We start from the raw sequence: 24704 nt of genomic DNA on the forward strand, positions 1-24704 counted from the left end.
AACATCAGGGGTGATATACCATTCTTTCTTTTCTTTTTTTTAATTTTATTTTTGATTATATTTACATAGTTGATTAGGATCAGGGGAAAGTGGGTAACACCACTGTTTACACATTTTCTTCTTCCTGTATCTGGTGTAGGGGAGGATACTACAGGAGAGACCACGCCCAGCCTCCCCAGTACCTGATGTCATCCCAGAGTCCCTGTTGTGGAGCACTTTCTGACAACTCCACTCAAGTGATTTTGTTAATTCTGAGATGCTGTAGACTTTGCTGCTCCAAGGATGAGGAAATCCTCCCAAAATCAATTGGCTGACATAGTCCAGCACTGAGTCTCCATTCATGCAGAAGTTTGCTGTCAAGCTTCACTGGAGTAGTTGATCAAGTTCTGCCCTCCTTCCTCTGCAAACCAATGGGTGCTGTGGCTCAGCCCAACCCTGCCCACCACACGCTTGGCCCTCACGTACAGTAGGAGGAGCTGTAGCCCAGTCAGAGTGACCCACACTAACCCCTACTAGATCGGCTCTCATCCCTGATTCCTCTGCCTGCCAGCATGTCCAATCTGACTGGTCCAATCTGTCCTACATCCTATTCAGTTCTCATATACTCACTGGACATTGAAGCCTAACTCGACCCAACTGACTCCACCCTCCAACCTACACTCATGCCAGTGGGTATGACCACCTGTCCAGCCAGGCCAGCCCACAATCCTGGTTCTCATGCTCACGAGTGGGAGTTGCAGCCCATCATAGAGGTACCCACAGCCTCCCCCCGAACCCATTCCCTGCCCAGGATCTTGCACATTCTAGGTGGTTCTGCAGTCCAGCTTGACAAGATTTGCCCCCAGTCCCAGCACTTGCCAGCTGATGCTGTGGCAAAGCCCAACCCACCTATACCAGTGGATATAATCAGTTAGCCCAGCCTGGTTCTCCCCTAACCCAGTTCACATGCAGGTCAACAGGTGTTATAGCCCTGCCCAGCCTGGTCTGCCCCCAGTCCCAACTCTGACGCTCACCAGCAGGAGCAGTGGTCCAGCAGGGGAGTCCTAACTACTTGCATGTGCTGGTGGGTGCTATGGCCCAATCTGGTATGGCCCATCTCACCTCAGCACTTGCCAGAGCATGCTGTGGCCTGGCCTAGCCCAGTCTGCCCCTGTTCCAGCTAGCACTGGCAGGTGCTGCAGCCCAACCCAGCACAGTCAGCCCCCAGTCCCAGTCCTAATGTGAACTGGCTGGTGATGTGGCCAGAACCAGACAGTCCTGCACCTCATCCTGGTTCTCAGATCTACCCATGAATCTCATGAACAGGCCTAGCCTGGCCCGCCCCCATACCTGAGCCACAGTTATGCTGGCAGGTATTGTAATGTGGCCTGCTCCTTGCTTTGGTTCTTATATATACCTGCAGGGACTGTGCCCTGACAAAGGAGTTCCCCAAGCTCCTTATTGGGCCTCCTAGTGGCAGATTTCGCACATACCAGGCTGGCTTAGTCCACCTCCTGTCCTGGCAGGAATAATAGTATTGCCCAACTGGCCTATACCCAATTCAGTTCTTACTGTTGAGTGTTACAGCCCAGCCACACCTAGTCCACACCCTGACACAGCTCTCACATGACCCAATGGGGGCAGAAACCTAGCCCAGTACATCCTACACCCATTCTGGCTCTCATGAGACCAATGGGCACTAGAGTCTAGCTCAGTCTGGTGTACACCAGACCCAGTCCACACCCATACCAAGGTATACTGTAGCCATGTCCAGACCAGACCACTAGCCCCATTCTGGCTCTTGCACTCAACAGGGGGAACAACAACCCACCCGGAGCATCCCCTTAGTTCTCAACCAGGCCTGTTCCCAGCCTGATTTTGTGCACGCCAGTGGACAAACCATTATTTCTACCAGGCTCTGTCACGTGCAGCCTCAGTGCTCTGAAGGGAGGACTTGAATGGCATTTTGGAGGCTACCTACTAAAGAGATTTTTAAAAATTTGCAGCAAGTGATCTGTGTGCTCCTCAATTCCTATAATAGATTATCTGTTCCCATTTAGTCTGGTTAGTCAATCCTCAGTGCCCAAGGTGTTGGTTTTCAGCACCTTCTCTCCACTTATTTAACTACCATTGCTTGGTTCTTCTAGCTGATCCTGGCTCTTCTAACTCATCTTAATTCTTACTCAAAAGGCAGCCTGTAATCTAACAAGAGCAGAAATGCAAGATTTCCCAATCGAGGTCTGCTATTCCCTTCTTTCTGATGGAGACATTGTCTCAAATGAGTGCCAGTAAAGACGCTGAATTTTGAAGTTTTCTTGCTACCTTGGATAGGATACTCTGCATTCCCAACATATTGATGGGCAAGGAACCTGGACCAGGGAATATTTGCTCAGCATTTAGGGTTATTTCATCTGCGGGTAGGGTCTTTCTAGTGAAACCCGAGCCTTTGTTTGACATGTCTGAATTTTCAAAGTATTTACATAGCAACCCCATATTATACTTTAACCACACATGGTTCCCCACCCCCCAAATCAGTACTCTTCATTTCTTATCATTCTGGGTGATCTGCCACTCTATCCCATTATTGAACAAAGCCTGAATCCATTCCTGTTAAGGTGAAATACTTTACTCCTTCATGTGGACGTAGACTCTTTCCTTAAACAGCAGGAGAACACGAACTTAAGTCAATTGCAAATTTGTAGTTCATCTTCGATCAACAAACTTCCTTTGCTGCAATCAAATCAGTCTTACTGATCCCTGGGCCAACCTAATAGGCATTTGCCATCTGATACACAAGAAAAATCTATGTGGTCTGTCTTTGGAAAGACCAGATTAACATAATGTGAGAATTCTTTACAATTTTGGCAGATAAGCAGAGGGACACTGTTGTGTAAGCATCCTCACCATCCAAGTCCAGAACTTTCTCATGGTCCCTAACTTCTCCTTTATCTCCACCAGCATTTATTTATATTTAATAGCCATCATAATTTTAGGCACTGCTAATTTTTAAGACGTTTGATTTAGAGGAAAGAGAAAAAAGACGGCTTAAAACTTTTTCACTATCAATTTTTTCTGAATTGTCATTAAACATGCACAAATGTGAGTAAACATGAAAAGCTCATGATAAAAGTGGCTAACTATGAGAGGTGGTTATGAGCAAGGACTCACTTCCTACCGGAGTGCTCTTATGTGAGCTTCTTTGCCTGTCTGGGCCTCAATCGCAACATTTGTAAGTGGGGGGAGTAATTATAGCTTGCTTCCTAGGGCTGTTGGGAGAACTAAACTGGTTCACACTTTAAGGTCCTTAGAATAACACACCCACGCACCCATCACGTTCTGTGTAAGGCTTCAGCATTGTCCTTGCCCTTTCACTTTTAAAGATTTACTTATTTAAAAAGCATTTAACAGAGACAGACAGAACAGCTGGCCATCTGCTGCTTCTCTCCCCAAATGGCCACACTGGAGAGCTGGGCACAGCCCAAACCAGGAGCCAGAAATCCCATCAGGGTTTCCCATGTGGGTGGTAGGGGCCCAAGCACTTGCACTAGCTTCCTGTGCCTTCCCAGGTGCATTAATAAGGAGTTGAATTGGAAGGGGAACAGCTGGAATCCGATATGGGAATGCCAGTGCTGCAGGCACTGGCTTAAGTTACTATGCCACTACACTAAGCACCTCTGGTTTCTTGATTTGGCCTGAAATGAAGCTTGACTCCTTCTGTCTTTTTAAGTTTCAGACTGTACCTGGATTTTTTCCATATTTTTTGCAGATATACCAGGTTGTAACTGAAACCTTTAAAGGCATTTTGTCAAGACATTTACTGTCTCACTAGATGTTACTTACTTCTTAAAAGGGAAAATTTTGTAGGAGGGAAGCAAAATTACTTTCATATGGACAGGAATATAAATGGATTATTTTCTTGGGGGAAAACTTGATAAATGGAAACCTCTTAATACAGTGAAAGACTAAATTTAAATGCCTTTTCTCTTTGAAAATGCCATGTTATGGTCTTCATTATTTGTTATATTCCTAAAGTGCTTTTCTTCCCAGGAAACTCATTATAAACTGTCTCCTGACCAGACTGAATTCAGCTCCTTCTCAAGGCAACTGCCCTCCCAAAATGCACCAAAAACAGATCATCTGCCCCAAGTTGTGCAGCAGGAACATCACAGTTTATGAAGCATGACACCGCTGTTTATCATTAAGATTCAAATTCTTGCATTCCCTTGGCAGAATATCCTGTTATGAGTTTGATTCGAACTAGAGCAGCTAAGTTGTAGATTTCTTAGAAAGTGGGCTTCTAATGGAAATGGTGGCAATCCATTAACAGCAGGAGGGCTAATGGCTGCCACTAAAAATACACTTACAGATTACAGTAATACAAACACATATTTTAAAGTGCCTGCCAGGAGTTCAAGCATTTTTTTAATGTTGCTGTTAATAATAGGCCACCCAGTCCTTTGGCATTTGATTTTTGTCTCATAAATGGGCTTAATCTAAGGTAACGTTGTTGTATGGCACTATTTTTTGTTTGTTCGATTTTGACAGGGGTCTGAATGTCTTTTGCAGAATCATCAGTGCCCTTAATGGAAGGTAAATAATTGGTGCATTGGTTGACGCACAGAATTTTAAATCTGCAAAGGATCTTAGCGATCTGCAAATCAGCTCCATTATATCTGCTGCAGGAAATTTGGGGCTATGGAAAGTAATGGGCTAGAGCTTAGAAAGGGAAAATGAAGGACTAGCGGGAAGTGATCCCTTGACTGGGGCCTCCCTTCTCAGCCAAGTCGTTAAGGGATGCCCACCCTTTTGCTTGATCGCCTTGCCAGGGTTACCTGATCTTTGTAACCATCACAATGCTTTTGTGTGGTAATAAAAGTACTATGCAGTTATCTCTCAGTCTCCTCAAGGGACTAGTCTCACAATTCTCTGAGGACACCAAACTTGGCAGCTGCTCTAGTCCCTGATAGGAAAGGGCCCTGCATTTGTCTATAACCTGTACACGCCCTGCCGTATCCTTAGAAGCATCTCCAGATGACTTTCAATACCTAATGCAATGTCAATGTAGGGTGAACAGCAGTTGCACTGCATCGCTGAGGGGATAATGAATCAGAACCTGTTCTGTACAGACACAATTGTTTCTTCAAGGATTTTCCACCTGCGGAGGGTTGAATCTGCACCCATCGGCCCTCCAGAGAGGGCTGAGTGTCCTCAGTACGGAACTGTAAGGGTAGTGCCAGCAGGAGATTCAGAGCCCCGTACAGTCCTACTACCCAACCTGCTTCTCATGTTCACATAGGCACACTGTGCTGTTCACATACCATTCTGACTTTGCCATTCCCATAAGCATTTTCTCACATTATTATATTTTAAGAATCTGATTTTCATCAGGTACTTTGTCATTTTGGAGTGGCGCAAGGTCTCCAACGCATTTTGCAAGTATGCCTTTTTCTCTCTGATGACTGCGATTGCCAACATCCAGACTACACAGCGTCTGTTTACTTACCTCTCTATCTCCTCAAGAAGAAAAGTCTTAATACCTACTGTCAAATAACAAAGGCCCTACTGTTAGCACTCTCACTTATGTATTTTTATGGTAGAAATTTTATTTTCCATGTATTTTGTTATTATTATTACTACTATTATTATTTTATGATACAGTTCCATAGGCTCTGGGAATTCATGTCCCTCTCCCAAGTCTCCTAGTTCTGCATGAACAGTCATAGTCCATCATTCCACTACTGAAGTGTTTCCCAACAATTTAGGCATGGACAATCTGACATATATTTTTTTGATAAATTTTATTTTTTATAATGATTACATGGTCAATCAGGGTGGGAAGGATCAAGGTTTAGGGAAAATTAGGTGCACTCATTGCTTCCAAATTTGCTATTTCTTCTTGTTGTTTCTGAGGGAAGAGGAGAGACAAAGGGGGAAACCACTCCTGACTTTCCACATGTCCCAGTCCCCAGGGATGAGGAACCGCCACCTCACGTCAACCCAGAGTCTCAGAGTGTACATATTCCGAGGGTTCTGACCAAGTGGCTTGGAGAGTTCTGCCATGCTGCCGATTCCACCCATCCGAGGATGACGTCACCCTCCCAATGTCCATTAGTCTGATATAATTTTTTTAAAGTTTCAATCTTCTGCATTTGTTTTGTCACAAATAATGCTGAACAATTGTTAGAACTCATTCATAAATTTCTTCTGGGAATTGCCTATGCATAGCATATACCCAGTTTTCTATCAAGGCGTTGATCATCTTAGCGACATAAGCTCTCTACGTGCCAATATTCATACAGTTACATGTCACAGAAGAGTCAGCCTATTATTTGCCTGTGTTGTGTTTTCTTTTTATTTGAGATACATGCACGCGCGTGCGCACACGCACACACACACACACACACAGAGAAGAGAGAGAAATCTCTCCATGAATTTGTCTACCCCTATCCCCATAAAAGCCTCACAGCAGCTGGGGGCTGAAGCCAGGAAGAATTCAGTCCAGGTCACCCATGTGAGTGGCAGGGAACTGCCGACTGGAGCCATCACCATGTCTTCCAGGGTCTATAGTAGCAGGAAGGGCCAGTCAGGAGGCTGTGCCAGGAACGGAGCCCAGGAAGCCGGCCACGGGACGCTGCCCTGCCCAGCAGCAGCCTGCCTGAGAGGCTGACCGCCCGCTCTGCATGGGGTTTGTGCTTTGCATTTTTATCAAGTCAAGCATCAATCTTTTCCATTATGGCTGCTTTTATGTTCCCATGTCAAAATATTCCTCATATGCAAATCTATCTGCATTTTTGCCCAAATTCAAGTCTTCCTAAAACGCCTGAGAAGGAACTTTAGCCTTTTCTGGTGTTCCAGACCCAGGCAAGTGGCACCTCACGGGCACTTGGGGCCTAGTAGCACTGGGCAACTTATACTTACTACTGCCTACCAAGCCCCCTCTGTTCACAAAGCCTTCACCAGCTCCTACGGCGGACCCTCTTCCCATATCCACATCCTTTTCCTGGGCCTTACTGAAGTCAGCTCGGGTCCCTCTGGTACCTGGACAATCTCCATAATGGTTTGTAAAATGAATAACCCAAATAGCAAGCAAGATGTACAGCAGATTAACAGAAGCTGAGCACCCACAAACTGAAGACCATAATCTGAAACCTTTTAAGCACTGACAAGTGGAAAATTCCATCCCTGATCTCAGGTGATGGATTGCAGTTGCAGTAAAATACTACATAAAATTCCTTTCACACTAAGTGCATATGAAACACAACTGAGTTTCGTGTTTACACATGGGTACCATTCTTAATGTATCTCACATATATGCAGATATTCTAAAATACACACACACTCACAAATTCCAAATCTGAAACTGTCTGGTCTCAAACATTTTAAATAAGGAATGCTCAACTAGTTTAGGATCAAAAGGTTGGCTCGAGATGCCGGGTGGGGACGGAGCCCAGTTTGAGCAATACAAAGAACTCAGGCAGTAGAGTCAGGGCACTCCAGTCAGTGGAATGAAGCAGCAGGCAATGGGCAGGAGGCAGCTGACAGTGGAGGCCAGGCCCAGGCTTTCCCAGTGGCCGAAGGACAGCAGCAGGGAAGGGCTGCATTTGGAAAGCACCAAACTGGAAAACCGATGTTACCGACGAAACCTTCCCCCACCAGTCACCCCCCACCTCAGCAAATGGCATCAGAGTTTCTAGTTTTCCAGGCCAGAAACAGAGTCGCTTGATTCCCTGTCCTCCTACACGCCACATCCCATCTGTTAGCAAGCCCTGTTGGCTCTGTGTTCCAAATGTAGCCAGACCACATACTGTAGGATTCCACTTCAGTAACATTCTGGAAAAGGCAAAGCTATGGGGACAGAAAACAGCTGGCAGAGGCCTGGGAGGGGATGACTACCAAGGATCCCAAGCGGATTTGGGGTAGGGAGAGGGATCTGGAATTCCCCCTAGGCCTTGATCGTGGTGGTCGTGTGATTGCACGCATTTGTCACAATGTGATATTTTAAAATGGCTTTACTGTACCTTAGTAAGACATAGGGAAGGAATGCACTGGAAATCCAGACGTGACTGTATTGTCACAGCCTTCCACTTGGCCCAGACGCCATCACAACCCTGCTGCATGCCTACAGCGAGGACCCCTTGCCTGCTCTCCTGGCACCTCTCCTGGCTTCCCCAGGGTCTGCTGCAAGCACAGTGCCCAGTACCCACATGGTCCTCTGCAAACCACAAGCTGACTTCCTCACTCCTTTGCTGGGGACTCTCCTGAGCTCTCTTGGAAGAAGAGTCCTCTGCTGTGTGTCTGGCCCCATCCCCCGGGGAAGCGGACAGAGAGCCTCACATACTCACACCACAGCTCCATCTGACTCAATCCGTGTTTTATTTACTGCATGATTCCTCCTCATATCCAAAGGTACAAAGCATTTTTCTTATTTTCTCTTACCTCCCTGGTACCTAGGACATCACCTCTTTCCTGCTAAATAAGAGAAGCTCACTTTAATGTTATAGGTGGAAGGAAAGGAAGGAAGCAGCCCAGAGTGTGGGCAACTAGCAGTGACGCAGTCTCAGCTGCCACATCTCACTGTCACGGAATGTCACCCTGTTTCTTGCCGTGTAGTCTCCGGCAATATGGCATCCCCAGGGTACTGGTCTGGGTGGGGCTGCAGTCGTTGGGGCTAGCAGCTCTCCTTCCTACCTTTCCTTTTGGTTTTGCTGCCATCCCGGATTGCTACATTAACAGGTGCCTTCTCTGCAACTTCCCTCTAGAAGCAGATGTTCCAGGAGAGGAGCAGCCGCATGCTGCAGGCCTTGTCTCCGAAGCAGAGCCCTGTGAGCAGCCCGACCCGGAGCCGCTCCCCATCACGCTCCCCATCGCCCACCTTCGCCTGGCTGCCGGCCAAAGCCTCGCCCCCCTCCTCGCCCAAAGCAGCGTCAGCTTCCCTCAGCAGCATGAGTGAGGGGGATGAGGATGAGAAGTAAAGGTGGCTGGCCGGCCAGAGCCACACCGCCCAGGACACGGGGAGGTGGGCAGCATCATGGGGTGGGTGATGGCCTGGCTGGCGTTTGGAGGGCAAGAGTCATGGGAGCTATGGCTCAGTGGGGAGCCCCCGGCATGCTGTCAGGGGATGCTCTTGCACCAGCTCGCCCTCAGTGTCCATGCAGCCCAGGCCCTAGGCTCAGCATGGAGACTTCAAAACGACCCTTCTTAGCATCATCTTGACTTCCTCTAGCCTGGCGAAGGAAGCAAGCAGAGGAGCCCCAGGGGAGCTTGCCCTGAGCTGGCTGTCCTCTGCTTTGATCCTTCCAACCCAACTCTACCCAGTGAAACGCCTGTGGAAGCCACTGTTCCCTCAACTCTGCCACTCCCAGCCCAGTGGGGGTCCTGCACGCTGTCTCCTGCTCCCCGCCCCCACCCAAGCTCTGCCAGAACAAACTTCTTTCCAACGATGTGATGAAGCGTTTCTGAGAGCCACAAGGTGAAGACTGCAACCTCAGCGCAGCCATTGCTACCCAATGTCCAGTGGCAGCTCTGCTCTGTCAACACTTGGGCCCGGAGGCACGGACCCCAACCTCTGCTGCCCAAGGCAGTTGTGTCCAGGGCCTACTGTGCTCCTGACTGGACCTTTTTCTTCATGGGTTTGCTGTCAATGTGTTCCAGAAATTACCTAAAATCAGTGGAAACTACAACCAAGAATGACGCCCCATCTAGAAAGTGAGGGGCCAGTAGGCTTTGGCTCCATGTTTGGCAGATGCTACGAGGCTTCCGCAGCTTCTTCTATAAGGATGCTATTATGGAATGGCTCTTCCCATTTCTGATCAATTAACAGTATCATAGACCTCGAATAGCAGTACCGAACACATAGTATACCGATAGGGGTGCTACTTGCACGTTTCTGTTCTACGTATGCTCCAATTAGGCCACCCCAGGGTGGATGTCATATGCAACGCGAATCTATGCTGATGGCGTTTTACAATATATTCCTCTCCTGTTCTCCACTCTAACACCCCACTGAGCTCTTTGGCCTAAAGAACCTTCTGGTTCTTTTGTGACTGTGGCAGTTGGTCAAAAGCTCATCCCAGATCCCTGTAGAAATGTTTTGTCCCAATCAAGAAATTAATGTATCGCTCCTAGGGTCTCCCCTAACACAGGTGAACGAAGAGAGGCCCTGAAGAGCTTCTCGGAGAACTGTGGCCTTGGCAACGCTCTCAGCAGCCTAGTGGCCGGGCTACTACAGCAGTCACCTCTAGCCCTCAGGTTGCAGAATGTGATCAAGACTCCGTTTCTGCTGAGCTGTCTCAATTTACTGCTCCCTAATCCCATGTAGGAAAGGAAAAGTCAGAGCCAAGGCTGAGAACCAAACTGGTTATGCCAGTAACGTCAGACAGTGCTGGGCCTGATGAGCAACTTGTGGGCCAAACATAGCGTCTCTCGTGACATAAGCACCCCTTTCCAGAGGCCTTGGGAAGCAGCCTGCTGGATGACCAGGGAGGCAAGCAGGGAACAAAAAGTGGCACGTCTCCCCTCCTTGTGCTGGGGTCATCCTACCTCCCTGCCCACCTGGAGATGTGTGGCATTTACTGGGAAGCAAAACTGTGAGGTCAAGCTGGTTTAGCACTTCCTTGTTCCTGGCTCACCTGCTCTCTCCATAAGCATGTAAAGCACTCACACAGGACAGAACCCTCTGTGAGGTAGACATTTTGTGCACATGGTCCATGCAGACCACTGTCCCATGTCCAACATCCCCATCTGGCCTCTGCTCTCCATCACGAGCCCAGGACAGAGAGTTCCTGGGGGCCCTCCATTTCAGTGGCCTGCCACTTAGAGTAGCAAGGAAGGGACAAGGAGACCAGCCAACCATGGGGAGGAGGCATGAGCAAACAAGGGAAGAGTAAAGGAGAAAACAGGTTCCTTGGGAAAACAAAGGAGCAGAGGAAACCCATGCTCTTAAACCACTTCCGGACTTCCCTTTCTGGGTGGCATTCTCTCGGGCTTAGTCCATGGCTCAGGGCAGACAGACCCACTTTTGTAGGAGTCCTGTTCTAGGGCAGAAAGTGTACAGCCTACATGACAGACCCATAATACATATGCAGACCTAACGCATCATATTGACAGGTGCTGCTTCCACGACCTATTAAACAGCCCCTACGACCTATTAAACAGCCCCCACCTTAGCTGCCAATTACAGGAAACAACCAAGGCCTGGGCTGGCCCAGGGGGTGGCCCAAAACCACCCATGGACCTTGTGCTTCCAGCATCCGGCAATACCGCCCCTACAAGCCTACTGACAAGGAAATAGGAGGATTCTGCAAGCTGCCTTTTGATACTTCATGGCCATCTCCCTTCTCCCTGTTCCCAGAGGAGCTGAGGTTGTCTGTTGCTTGGACCCATCATCACTCAGTGACAATGGCCCAGAATGTGAGTTAAGGCCAGGAGAGGTGATAGAAATGACAGAAAGCAAAGCCAGCGATCCTCTCTCCCATGAAAAGAGAAGGAACCTCCAGCCTCAGGAGGCCTGCAGGACAGCAACTCTGGGTTGTGGAAGGGAGCAGCTGATAGAGACAGGAGAGAAAAAGGATCAAGTAACTCCCTTTCAGGTGTCCCCAGCAGATAAAGAACTGGGGTTCCTTTTACATATCTCCAAGGTTAGTGGATACCTGTACAAGGGTCTGGGGGTGGGGAGGGAGGGGGGCTTTCCAACATTAACACTTCCCTAGGAAGTGTCCCTATGGGAGATCCAGAAAGCAAACCTTCAGCCTGCTTCCAGCTCAGAAACTTGGGTACAGTCCTGCTGCCACAGTTACGCTGAACAGCCTGGTTCTGGCAAGCAAGCTCCCAGGTGCCAGGCCCTGCAGAGGCAAAGCCATGGCAGCCTCCAGAGAAGCAAGACCCCCAGCCCCTCTGGCAGCCTGGCTCTGCCTCTGTTGGGGGAAGACATAGCCACAGGACTGCAAGCTCCCAACCCACCCCACCTCTCACTCAGAGTCTGTGAGTGCATCCTCTAAGGGAAGGACAGAAAGAATGCATTTCTTTTCTCTCCGTTCAAGGACTGATTTTAGCACCTGGGCACAACCCAGGGAGAGAGAGGCAAGATGATGTTACAGGCTCAGCTAAATCCCATGAGCGTGCTCCAGCAGAGATGTGCCTGATGCTCAGACATCCCTTGTGCGCCAGTATCGGCTGTCAGGGTTTTGTTTTTGTTTTTGTTATTTTAAACAAAAGACATAGCTCATGAAGCACCTGCAACTTCTACTATCCTGTAGTATTTTGTTGTGTCACTGCAATGTGTCCGGGGACAAAGCCATAAGAAGAGCATATACACTTGAGACTATGCTGTACATAGAAGACGACCACGTGCCTGGGTTCAAGCACGACCTGAGGCCCAAGCTCTGGTGCTGAATATCGCAAACTTCTGGAATCAGTTCCCCCTGGCCACCCCAGCGCCCATCCCACTCCTGCTCCCCAACAGAACACAGCCTTCCTAACCCGTTTATAAATAAAGGGATGCAAAATTGCACTTTGGCCTGGTATGTTCCTTCCAAGTGTGTCGCTCTATGTTCCTGTTTATTGAGCTCTAGCTCCATGTGGGAAGACACAGGCACTGGTGGGGTGGGCTGGCCCCTGGTTGCCTGTGCCTGGCCATAGCCCTGCACCTGACCATGCTGGGTGGGCCATGGAGAAGCGTCAGAGGTGCCAGCGGAGTTGGAGAGTACCTAAGATCTAGTTAGGAACAGAGTCAGAAGGAGAAGTTAAGTTGTAAGCTCAGCCAGGACCTGAAATGGGAGGCTGCACTGCTCATTTGCTTTGTGACCTTGGCCGCATCACTCGGCTTCTAAGGCCCTGGCCATCTGCTTCTGTAACATGAGGGAACTGAGGTCCTCTTTTCCTAGAAAGCTGTCTGAATGGATATGGCCACTTGCTCTTGCCCAGGCTTTCCCCAGCTACCAGGTTGACACTGAATGAACCAACACAAAGACTCAGTAAGTCAGCCTCTCATGCCCCGGGGCCTCCACCACTGACAGCACCAGTGCACCTGGGGCCTGGTTTCGCTCCTCAACTCCACACTTTGAGCCTCAAAACCTGGGACTTTCCGGCTCCTTCTGCCTGTCTCTTCCTGGCACTTGATGCAATGCTCTCCAAGTGTATCTAGACTTTGGAAAGGGGCCATCTGGACTACTTTCCCACCTTTGAGAAAAAGCGCTTGTGATCAACTACAAGTGCATTGATGGGCGTGGGGGTGCTCAGTCAGGGTCCCACAAGTCAGCAGTGCAGGCAGCCACTGGTGTGCCTGACACTGGTGCTTGGGCTTCGGGACGTTCCATCTGGAGTAGTGTTCTTTGAAATGCCCACAAATCGGACACTGGCTTAGGTTGCAGGATAAATAAAGCCAGGCTTGCAATCAACAAGGAATGAATTTAGAAGCCAGATAGCTAATATGCATATAACACCACATTACCTGGCTTTGCCACACAGATCAGACAGGTTCCTGACAGATTTTGCTTCTCAGGCAACAGTTGTAAGTTACATCTCGACTTCTGGGATCCCTCAAACCTGTCCTCCAGGAAAAACCAACCAGCTCTCAGGTGAAACAACTCAAGAATCTTCAAACAACTTTGTAATAATGTAAAGCACCTTCATAATTGTCCCAGGGAGAACTCATCTTTATTAATAGAAGTTCCAAGAAAAATGCCCACGATCACACGTTTACATACACACACAGCACAGCCCTCTCGTACTGGAATCCTCAGAGGTTATTTCTCCAGGCCTTCAGCAAGAGCTGTAAGACTCCCATAGAAAAGCTCTTTACATAGAATATAACATTTTGTAAGCTTAAAAAAAGTATATTTAGTGATCAGATTATTTAAGAAATGTCAAGCAAAATCTAATAAATAACCAGTAAAATCTGAAAATACCACCAGCAATACCACTACTGTCAGTGCTAGCAAACCCGTATGTTCAGCTCTTCTGTAATGCCATAATTTATACTGTAGAAAAGACACCATATTGTCTGAATCTGTTACAGTTGACCACGAGTGCTTAAGGAGAAATACTCAGAGAAGGGTTGCCTTGTGTTGTCTCCTTCAATCATTTCTAGTCTCTTAATTTCTTGAGTTTGTTGTTGCAATGTTAATGGATTCTTTTCATAAAAGCAAAGTTCTCATGTATAATTACAAACAACTCAAATTTCAGATATGTGATCTTCCATTTAAAAAGCACTCATGGGGCTTGGCGCAATGACTCAAATGGTTACTCTTTCCCCTCCAAGTGTCAGGATCCCATATGGGCACTGGTTTGTGTCCCAGCTGCTCCACTTCCCATCCAGCTCTCTGATTGTGACCTGGGAAAACAGTAAAGGATGGCCCAAAGCCTTGGGACCCTGCACCCACATGGAAGACCCAGAAGAAGCTCCTGGCTTTAGATCGGCTCATCTCCGGCCGTTGCAGCCACTTGGAGAATGAACCAGCAGATGGAAGATCTTTCTGTCTCTCCTTCCCTCTGTAAATCTGTCTTTCCAATAAAAAAAAAATTCTAAGAAAACCATTCATGACTCTTATGTAAAAGAGGACTGTGTACATCTTCTCCAGAGGGACATTTGCAATTTACTACATGTGCAAATATTCTGTCACAATAATGTCTCTAAGTCCAAAGAAAACATCCTTCTCTCTGTACATGATAGGATTCAGTAGCTGAATTCACTACACTGTATGAGAAACTCATCCACTTTTTTCACTTTTCAAATCACTCCATTGGTCAGTTGTTGCCAAGAGACCATTCACCAGCCTTATCACCAATCCATGTGAACATAGCGGAACCACTGACGGCTTTTCTGCTTCTTTCCCTGTCTGCCAGACAGGGTGTAAATGACAGACGAAAGAAGTTGAAGATGGATGTGGTTAGTTCCCTGTTGCTGAATCAAATTAGGAAAGCTAGCTGGCTTGCAGCAACAGAACCTCATTAGTTTACAGCCTTGTAACTCAGGGTATTAAATTAAGGTGTGAGCAGTTCCTGTCCCAAAGCTCCAAGGCAGAGTCTGTTTTCTGACCTCTCTTCCAGCTCTGCAGGTCACCTAAACTCCTTGGTTCACAGCCTTCTCACATCAATGGTCTGCCTTCTGCTGCTTCCCTTGACTCATGGAACGCCTAGGGTTGCATTGGGCTCACCTGGGTAATCCACAAAAATCTCCCCCATTGTAAGGTCATCAGCCATTTCCTCAACAAGCTTAATTACGTCTTTTAGAACAACCCATTCCCAGGTTCAGAGGATTAGGCTGTCACCATTATTCGGTGACAGAGGACAGTGGCCAGAAACCCTTGAACCAGAGAGGGTTGTAGGACAGTAACCCTCCTATAGACAGGTTCTATCCTTTTAAACATTCTGATTTAATATTTATATTCCTACTTAATGATTACTAGCGATGAGTTCGCGTAAATGTTGAGTCCTGCTCTCCCTTAGTGAAGCACAGACATCCTGGGAGATGTGTGACCCAACTGAACATGCTAATTGGCATGCGAGAGGAGGAAGTGCTGAATCTTCAACTTCCAAACTTCCAACAGAGAAGCGGTTTTTAGAGGCCCTTCCCCCTGTTCCCTCTATCCATCCTCTCCATCCGTGTTTGGCTGCAGCAAGAAAATCTGTGAAAAAAGCAGCTAACCCAAGTCAGGGATACAGTTTCTGTTCTCCAGGTGACATAGGCAATGGATATATTAACTTGTAGTCGAGCTTGCTGTCTCCAGTAGAGGTAAAAACACTAACTGTTGACTTGTACTTTGTGCACACGGGAAGCTAATTTACTCAGCAGCAAGAAATAAACGTACATTCAGAGCAAGCGTGGGTCGCTGCACGCTGAAAAATACCCAACATGAGCGGGCCACGGAAATGTCCAGAAACAAGGAAGACAGAAACCCCGAAAACATACCTGTGAACCAGAGCAGCAGTGCTCCACCTGGTCGCTGCCGAGAGAAAATGAGAGCGGAGAGTCCAGGGCATTCTGAGGGGCAACAAAGAGCCCTCTCCCGCCGTCTGCCTCCTTACAATGAAGCAAGTGGTACTTCACTCGGACCTGTCCCGTGGAGGCCTGAGCCTAGACCCTGGGCCGCAACAAGTGCATCTTGGGAAGGTGGGTGTATCAGCTAGCAGTTAAAGAGACAGCTAAAGCATTATTTTACAGGGATAATATGAGCATTTCAACTTGCCTAAACTTGAGCTACTTATAACACACCACAGGTAGGAGTTGTTCTTGCATATTACTCTATTTTCTTTCCTTTCTGGTCATTGTATAGCAACAAGCAGTTTAAACTGCAACTAACTTCCAGTATCCAGTAACAAGCAACTCCATGCTAATTATTTTCTCACTGTGACCCTTGATCCATATTTGAGCTTAAGGTTTGTCATACATTCCCATATAAAGTATTCAACAGACGTCTGACTGAGTCACAAAGTGTTAGGGCTACAAAGATTAAAGAGACACATCTCCCTTGCCTGCCCCAGTTTCAGTTTAATAGCCTGCCTCTTGCTCTTATGTTGAACTTGACAGAGTTCACATTGAGAAGTCCACTTGCTGGCTGCTAAAAAATCTGACTGTACTAAATAGAATCTAAAAATAAATTTCTTTAGAATACATTGCTCTAACCATCCTGATGTGTTAAGACTGCCAATTCTTACTGAGTGGGGGAAAATAGAAAAACAAGATTTTATTTTTTTAATAATAAATTCATCTTATTTTTGACAACTTTTACATAGTTCAGAGGGATGCACACCCATGTGGACCACCAATGAGGGTGGGGAGAATTGAGGAATGGCGGAAAGTACACAAGACAACTGCCTCCAATCTCATTTTTTCTTCTGGTATCTGGGAAAGTGGACAAAGGAGGGAGGAAGGCCGCTCCCAGCAGCCCAACCATATCAGTAACCAGAAATAGGGGGATGGCCAACTGGTGTCACCCCAGGGTACCTGATGTGGAGCATGTTCCAAGGATACTGCTTAAGTGGCTTCAATAGCTCTGAGATGCTGTTGATTTTGTTGCTCCAAGGTTGAGAAAATCCTTCCAAGGTCCATTGGCTGACATAGTCCACCTTAGAACCTCCATTCACCCAGAAACTTGTCCAGGAGAGCTGTCCAATTTGTTCTTCCTTCCGTGGTACTAGATGTCCCCTGTAGGCCTCATGCTGATGAGTGCTACAGCCTAGCCTAGCCCAGCTCAGCCAGCCACCAGTCCTGGCCCTAATGTGAACTGGCTGGTGTCGCAGCCAAACCTGGCCTGTCTGCACCCCATCCCGGTTCTCACATCTGCCAGTGGGTACTACAAACCGGCGCAGCCTGGCGTGCCCCAAGACCTGATCCACGTGTATGCCAGCTGGTACTGTAACCTGGCTTGGTCTGGGCTGCTTCCAGCCTTGGATTGTGTCCGGACATAGGAGTTCCTCAAGCTCTTCTATCAAGCCACCTCTCATGATGAATCTCAAATACACCAGTGGGTACTTGGCCCAGGCTGATTGGTCCACCTCCTGTCCTGGTTCAACAAGGACCTTGCCCAACTGGCCTACACCCATTGCGGCTCTTAGTGCTGAATGCTACAGCCAAGCCATGCCTGGTCCACCCCTAGATCGGCTCTTGCATGGTTCAACAGGTGCAGAGACCTAGCCCAGCCTGTCCTACACCTACCCTGGCTCTTATGAGCACCAGCTGGTGCTGGAGCCTAGCCCAGTCTGGCAAACCCCAGACCCAGTACACACACTCATGCCAAGGGATACTGCAGCCAAGTACAGCTCCACTCACTGCCCCCATTCCAGGTCTCATACTTACTAATGGGGACCATAGCCCAGCAAGGTCATCTCCTTAGCTCCCTGGCCAACCTCGCTCCCAGCCACAGATCTTGTGCTTGCCAGTGGTTGCTCTGACCCAGCCCAGCATAGCCTATCACCCAGCTTCACCTTTGCTATCAGCTGCTTCGGCCTGGCCTGTGTCCCCCTGTCCCCGGCTTTCATGTAAATCAACAGATGTGACAGCCTAGCCTAGCTCAGCATGGCCTGCACCCAACCTGGCTCCTGCACATGCCAGCATGCTATTGTTTGGCCTGACCCTACCCTGTCCATCCACTATAAAGTCAACCCACATACCTGACAAGTGAAGCAGCTCTGCCTGGGCTAACACCCAGCCCTGACTCATGTGCTTACCAACAGGAGCTAGAGCCCACCAGGGGAGTTCCCCAAGTTCCCCTACTAAGCCCACTCCCAGACCCAGATTTCATGCATGCCAGCAGTTGCTAGGCCCTTACCTGGCAGTCTGGCTCCAGTCTTGGTCTTTGTGTGTGCTGGTGGATGTTGCAGAATTGACCTCCCCACACCCAATTCTTGGATGTACCTGTGGGTGCTACAGATGGGACCAGCCCAGACTGTCCCCAACCCCAGTACCCATAAATGTTGTTGAGTTCCATAGTCATACCTAGCTTAGCCCATCACCATCTCAGCCATCAAGCAAACCAGCTGGTATGGAGTCCCACAGGGGTGAGCCCACAATCCCCCACAGAATCTGCTCCCAGAACCAGTTCTCTCATGAGCTGGTTAGTGTCTTGGCCCAGCCTAACATGGTCCACACTCTGCCCTGACACTCCCTGGCAGGTACAAAAGTCAAGCCCTGTGAGGCAGGCCTCCCTCCATGGCTTTCATATGGGTAGGCAGTGGTTGATTCCAACAATCCCAGCCCAGGTCTCCCATGTGAGTGGGTGTATTGGTTTCGCCCCAAAAGTTCTTCTAGTTCCCCTCCTCTAAACCATCCAGTCTTAGCCCCACATTTACCTACAAGTGCAGTAGCCAGGTTGGTGGAAGTCCCCCAGAAGTTACTCCTCACCTGTCACATTCTCCCTCTATAGTCTTCCCTCCAAAACATCTCTAGATCCATTTCCTTGAGCAATCCACAGCAACCCCCCCCCCCATCTCCAGTCCTCTGACACTGTTGCCATGCCAGCCTGCAGCCCTGACTGCTTCTCCAGGGTCCATGCACACTTGCACCTCCAATATCTTAAAACAAAGAATAGGTGACTTTGTTAACTGGTATAGTTAACATAAATTTGGCATTAACCAGGCCCAGGATGCCTGTTAATCATTAGCTGCTTTCTCCCAGCAGTGTAACACTTGCCTAGGTACAATGTGACCTAAACTATTGCCTGTTACAGCTGGGGAAAACAAGATTTTTTAGTTTTTTTTTTTTTTTAAGCACTCTTGAGTATTCTGAGACTAACAATGTCATAACAATGTCATACTTTAGTGAGGTTCATGAACAGGGTTAGGGTTCCAGGTGAGCCACCAAGGTCATTGAGACATACCTTTTTCCTGAAGGGCTTGGCAAATAGGACCCTTGACAAATAGGAGAGGGGCCTCACAGATAATAATTTAAACTCTTGATAATTGGATAGCGCTCCTTTATAAGTTTGATGGCCATTCCAGGTCTAACTCTAGATTCTTTGGATTATGTGGGCTGATGGGCCTCTTTCACTGAAAACATTCAAATAGCTTAGCCTCTGAATATTCCACAGGGCAGCAGTTTCAAATCCTTAACACACTTGTTCAAATGCACATTTGCAGACTTCATCCCAGAGAATGGAAACCCAAGACTCTGCATCTGTGCTACGCAGCATTTCAGGTCATTCTGGTGCAGCTGGTCCATGGCCAGGCTACTCCAGTTTACCCAGGGCAGTGGGTTTACACTCATTTTCACAATTTAGCTGCTAACTTTCACACAATAATTATTATTAACAGTGCACTTTATCACTGTCAAAGTGTCTTAGCATGGGCAATATATTATTTGTGTCTCCTTCCCCATCCAAAGACCCTATTTTGAAAAATATGTAGTTTACTCTTACACAGCTTCTATATTTCACCCAGAAGGATGCTCTCCAAAAAGGTGAGCTCAATTTTTCTTACTACTGAGATTCCAAATAGCCAATTTTTTCCTTTAATTGATCCTAACAACTGAAGTAAACTACCTTATTGATTCCCAGCAACCTGCAAAGGTTCTTAGTGCTGTTAATACTTGAGTTTCAGAAACCAAGAGTGAAGATGCTGTTTACAGGTAGGAGCAATGAAAGCACACAGCAGCGCTCAGAAAGCACCACACCGAAGCACAGTGAGTTCCAACTACGATTTTATTGTTTTGAGTATTCAGCTACAGCATCATCCATGTGTTCCAGGACTAATTTGGCTATGACTGACACCACAGATAGCTCTGCACCCTACTGGGGACATGACCTGGTCCTCACACTTCTCTGGTTATGTTTGTTCCAAACATCACAACAAAACATTTCTCTTCACGCAATGTGGAGTGACAAATGTTCTAAAACCAAAGCCACTTTTCCCTCAACACATTGTGTACCAAACCAGGCCACCAAAGAGCACAGAAATCGGGGCAGCCCAGCTTCACTGTACAAACTACAAGGCTGCTTGGAAACATGGACCTGTGTGTACATTAATCATTATAACTAAGCTGACAGAGGCACTGGGAGAAATCAAGTCAGATTCAGACTTACAGGTACAAAGATTTTAATGAGCATTTAGTTCATGTACAAGAATTGTTCTCTTATCAAATCAGCAATCGTTCCCAGTTTAGGCTCCCCTTTAAAAACCAAGGAGTTATGATGAAAGATCAGCAAAGCAAGGACCTTCGCATTTAACTGCAGCATTAGCTATGTTCAAAAGGATATATTTTATTCTAGTAATGGCTTTTCTTATTCAGTTCAAATACTTCTTAGGTGTTCACAAGATGTCCTAAACCTGGGAAATGTTTAAATTCCAAGCACTTGTACTGCACACATTTGTGAGGAAATCATCTTAGAGCAGCGGATTGTGTATTTACATAAGCCTTAAACAACAAGCATGGCCTCAAACAATCCTAATACCAGGAAACTCTGCTGCTGAGATTTAGCTGAGCCACTGTGCACTGGACAGGACTGGCTGCAGCCCTGGGCTCTAGTGCAGTGTGGCACTGGGGCCAGGGACTCAGAATCACAACACTGATAGTAATGGGTAATGGAACGCCGGTGTCCAACAGCATGTAAAGTCCATTTCAATCTTCCAGAGACTTAGTACTTTATGTTATAGGTAAACCTTGCTTTGGCTGTCCACTAAAGCATTAAGATACATTTAGTTTAGTCTATATATTTTTAAGTGTATACATAATTTCTTGGTCAAAAGCACCTGTCAATTAGCTGTGACAGGAACTCTCAAATGGGAAAAGCAAGATTCCCAAAGAGTTCAGGCAGTGCTTTCCCCAGTAAAAGTCTCACAGGTTTCTAAAAAAGGGAGCAGATATGGGATATCATCAAGTCCCTTCTATGTTGTTTTTTCTTCTGGTTACAAAAGGCACACAGAACCCGTCTCCTGAGAGCACTGGGCAAGTGAAGCCAGAAAGATCCATCCTGGTCCCCCCCGTGGTCGGCAGTGTCATGCTTTGTCAGACACCCACAGTTACAGGCTCTTGCCATAAACCTTCTATGGCATTCTAATTAAACGGGTGAGATGGATATTAACCTCAGCATTTCTTCAGATAAAAGTATAGTAATTCCGTTCTTACTGTAAATGACAGTGCCTTTTAGGATGCAGATTGAGATTTCCCAGTCACAACAATTCAAATGACAAAGGAACTGACAAGGAAGGGGTGCCATGTGACAGATGCAACAGTCCGACATTTTACACTCAACCTACCTGCTGTCACAAAAGCATTCCACATGGAAAAATGGTGAACGCTATTGACTTCCAAATAGACTGAACTTTGGCAATTGCCCTTTTCATGTCTAGCAAATGTGAACAGCAGAACAGAATTAAGCGTTTTTCTAAAAAAAAAAAAAAAAAAAAAAACAACCAAAAAACCCCCCAAAAAACAACAAAAAAAACCCCCTCAAGGTAAAAACATTTTTAAAACATTAAGTAATTCTATTATTAATAGGCATTCCATTCCAAGTTTGCCATTTTCAAACCATTTGGAAGTCAAAGATGACATGCAGAGCAGTTGCACCAATCTATATAGAAGACTCAGTGCTAAGTGTATCGCAAACATCACTTTGTACACATACGGCCTTTGACATGGCATGCTGCTAGCAGAATTATCCAGAGTATTCAAATTAACGAGCCAGTTTCTGGTTAACAAAAGTGAAAAGTATTTAAGAAAATGGATGTTCTTTCAAGTGAAAGCTTACTGTTTCCAAAGGAGTCAGTTTCTGTGGAAAACAAAACCTTCACTGAGAAGCCAAGAAGCAAAATGATCCAACAATGTCACACTGCAGGGTTTTCTCAAGGGAAATCTCAGAGAAGCATGATAAAGATATCTTATCAAAGACGATGGAAGTTGGATTTCATTTAGTAGAAGGACACATTTTGGATATTGTGGGGGAATTTCATGTTCCTGAGACAGCAGTACTTTTGAAACTCTAGCTCTGAAATCGAGACAAGGACTATCAAACCTGGACATGCTGTGACAGACTCCCCAAGATTTCCATGGGATTTGTACCAAAGGCTATTCCCTGAGACAGGCAAGGGCAGTGAAAATGTAATTCTCTGAGTAGGAAAAAATACATATAGAATCAATTTTATCTATCTATTTTCTCTCTTTGAAGAAATTAGGAAAATAAAAAGATTTATCATTATGATCTATATTCTTTAAGTGTTACTTTTTTCCTTTTAAATGATCATTTATTGTGAGGCCAGGAGTGGGAAAGATGCTTTCAAATACATTCTCTTATCTGATACTTCTCTTAAAACCATCACTTCGCAGAAATAAAAATGCAGCTGTTATAATGTATGCAAACTTAGTGGAATGCTGAACTAGTTAAAATGCACTTTTAGAAACTATAATGTGAAAAAGTTAAGCAAACCTAATGGAATCCTAAAATGATTAGAACTTTCATAGAATGCAATTGTAACTCTGTGCTTTTGGAAAATATAATGTGAAAAACAAATCCAAAATACCTCTCCATGTAAATTAAAAGCTCAAACCATGGTATTCAAAATTAAAATGATTTACATAATCTACTATACTTTGTGTTTTTTTAGTAATTAACCTTCGTGAGGCTGATTTTGTTCTCCTTAGTGTTTGGTTAACTAAAGTGCTTAATAAAATTTCCACAGAATATATTACCCTCTCCATAGATGAATATTATTTTGAACTACAACCTGACAAAAATCTAACTACATCTAATTATGCTTGATTAATCCAAATGTCACTGAGAGATTTACAGAGTGGAGAAAATATTTGTCAGGCTATGTTCTACTCTTCTCCTTGTAAGCTTCCCAGATCCAGTATCACCACAGATTTACTATCTTAATTCTTTGTGCATCTTAAAAAGCACACACAAATAATTCCCAACAGGCCCAAAGGGGCCATGAGAGTGCAGACACTAGGCTCTGATCTCAGTCATTTTCAACAGATGGTGCGACTGGCCCGCTGGCAGACTGGGTGCACCCCTGGGAATCACAAGGAGCCAAGGATGGCGAGAGCTCAGGTGGCTCCTACATCTTGGATGTTTTAGGCAAAAAAAGAAAGCACACACCTACAATTAGCTGTCTGGTGGCCTTATTTCAACACATGATTAGTACAGGACTAGGGGAGGCTCTCTTTGATTGCTGGCATGAAACTGTACCTGACATCTGGAGACTTTCTGTCACAGTGCCCTCCAATGCTTTTGTTTATGCAAATCTGCCCATTTTTCCAAGGGTGACAAATTGGCTGTAGCTACAGGAATAAGTAAACACAACTCATCTCCCTCCCCAGTTAAATCTCAAGCTGCTGGGTCCCTGAGCTCTCCTCCAAAGGGTGGCCAGTCAGAAGCGTGAGGAACTTCTTCCCACAGGGAGACAAGCATGCCTGCAGGCAGCCATTGCCATGTGCCAAAGAGCACCCTGCATCTGGGCTACCCTAATGCTATCCCTGCTGCCTTGGGGACATCCCACTTTTACAACTGAACAGAAGGACAGAAACAGGAAGTCTGTGATTCCAACATGGCTGCTGTACTTCAGTTCAGGATAGTAAATATAGCTGATGGCACCTCTACATATTTGAGAGAAGCCTTCTTGAATAATCCTTTGCTCCATGTCTAAAAGCAGTCTGGAAGTAGGAATGAGACCTTGCCTTGTGAAGACAGCCGTTTTAATTCCAGCATCATGCTTCTGAGGCTTTAACTTTAAAAAACTGATTCATATAGTCCTAAGAAGTCTACAACCTGCTATCATTAGTCTTCTATTACAGGGACAGCATTCAAGAAAATCTGTAAAAGCTGGCACCTCTTACCTGACATGGCTCTGTGCTGGCCAGCAAGCCAGTGAGCTGCCCAGTGCACCTGAGACTTCAGCACAGGGCTTCAGCAAGGGCCCCTGCAGCACTGAGCAGAGCCAACATAGAAGGCAGACTCTCCAAATCTAGTTCAATAGACTCAAAGGTGAAAAGGACTCAAGACCATGAACACTTGCTTTGCTAAGAAACATCTGTCCACAATGAAAACATCATTTCTAAGGTTTGGGGCCATCCTCTCTCTATATCCCCATCCCTAGCTTGTTTTTTCCTCCATAGCACTCACCTCCCATGTGGACTCTAACATGGACTTGTTCAGTTTCCAGGCTGTTTCCTTAAGACATCATAAGTACATGAGGCAGTGACTTCTGCCAGCTTTGAAAAGCCACATGCTCAGCACTTAGCACACGTTGTAGCACAGAGCAGACACTGGGCGCTAGGGAAGTGGTAGACTGAACAC

The 24704-nt window shown here is 46.5% G+C and overlaps 1 protein-coding gene across 1 annotated transcript in view; it reads left to right on the top strand.

Annotated features, from left to right (window-relative positions):
• The window catches only part of PCYT1B (phosphate cytidylyltransferase 1B, choline), an 84605-nt gene extending 73452 nt beyond the window's left edge, over window positions 1-11153 (top strand). The window contains exon 8 of the mRNA XM_041000176.1: window positions 8739-11153. Coding sequence (XP_040856110.1) covers window positions 8739-8951 — 213 coding nt within the window. The 3' untranslated portion in view covers window positions 8952-11153. The remainder of the gene's footprint in view (window positions 1-8738) is intronic.
• Window positions 11154-24704: the final 13551 nt, after the last annotated feature.

Source organism: Ochotona curzoniae, unplaced genomic scaffold (assembly GCF_017591425.1).
Source record: "Ochotona curzoniae isolate NIBS_2020 unplaced genomic scaffold, NIBS_Ocur_1.0 contig_1274, whole genome shotgun sequence".
In the NCBI taxonomy this organism is placed as follows: domain Eukaryota; kingdom Metazoa; phylum Chordata; class Mammalia; order Lagomorpha; family Ochotonidae; genus Ochotona; species Ochotona curzoniae.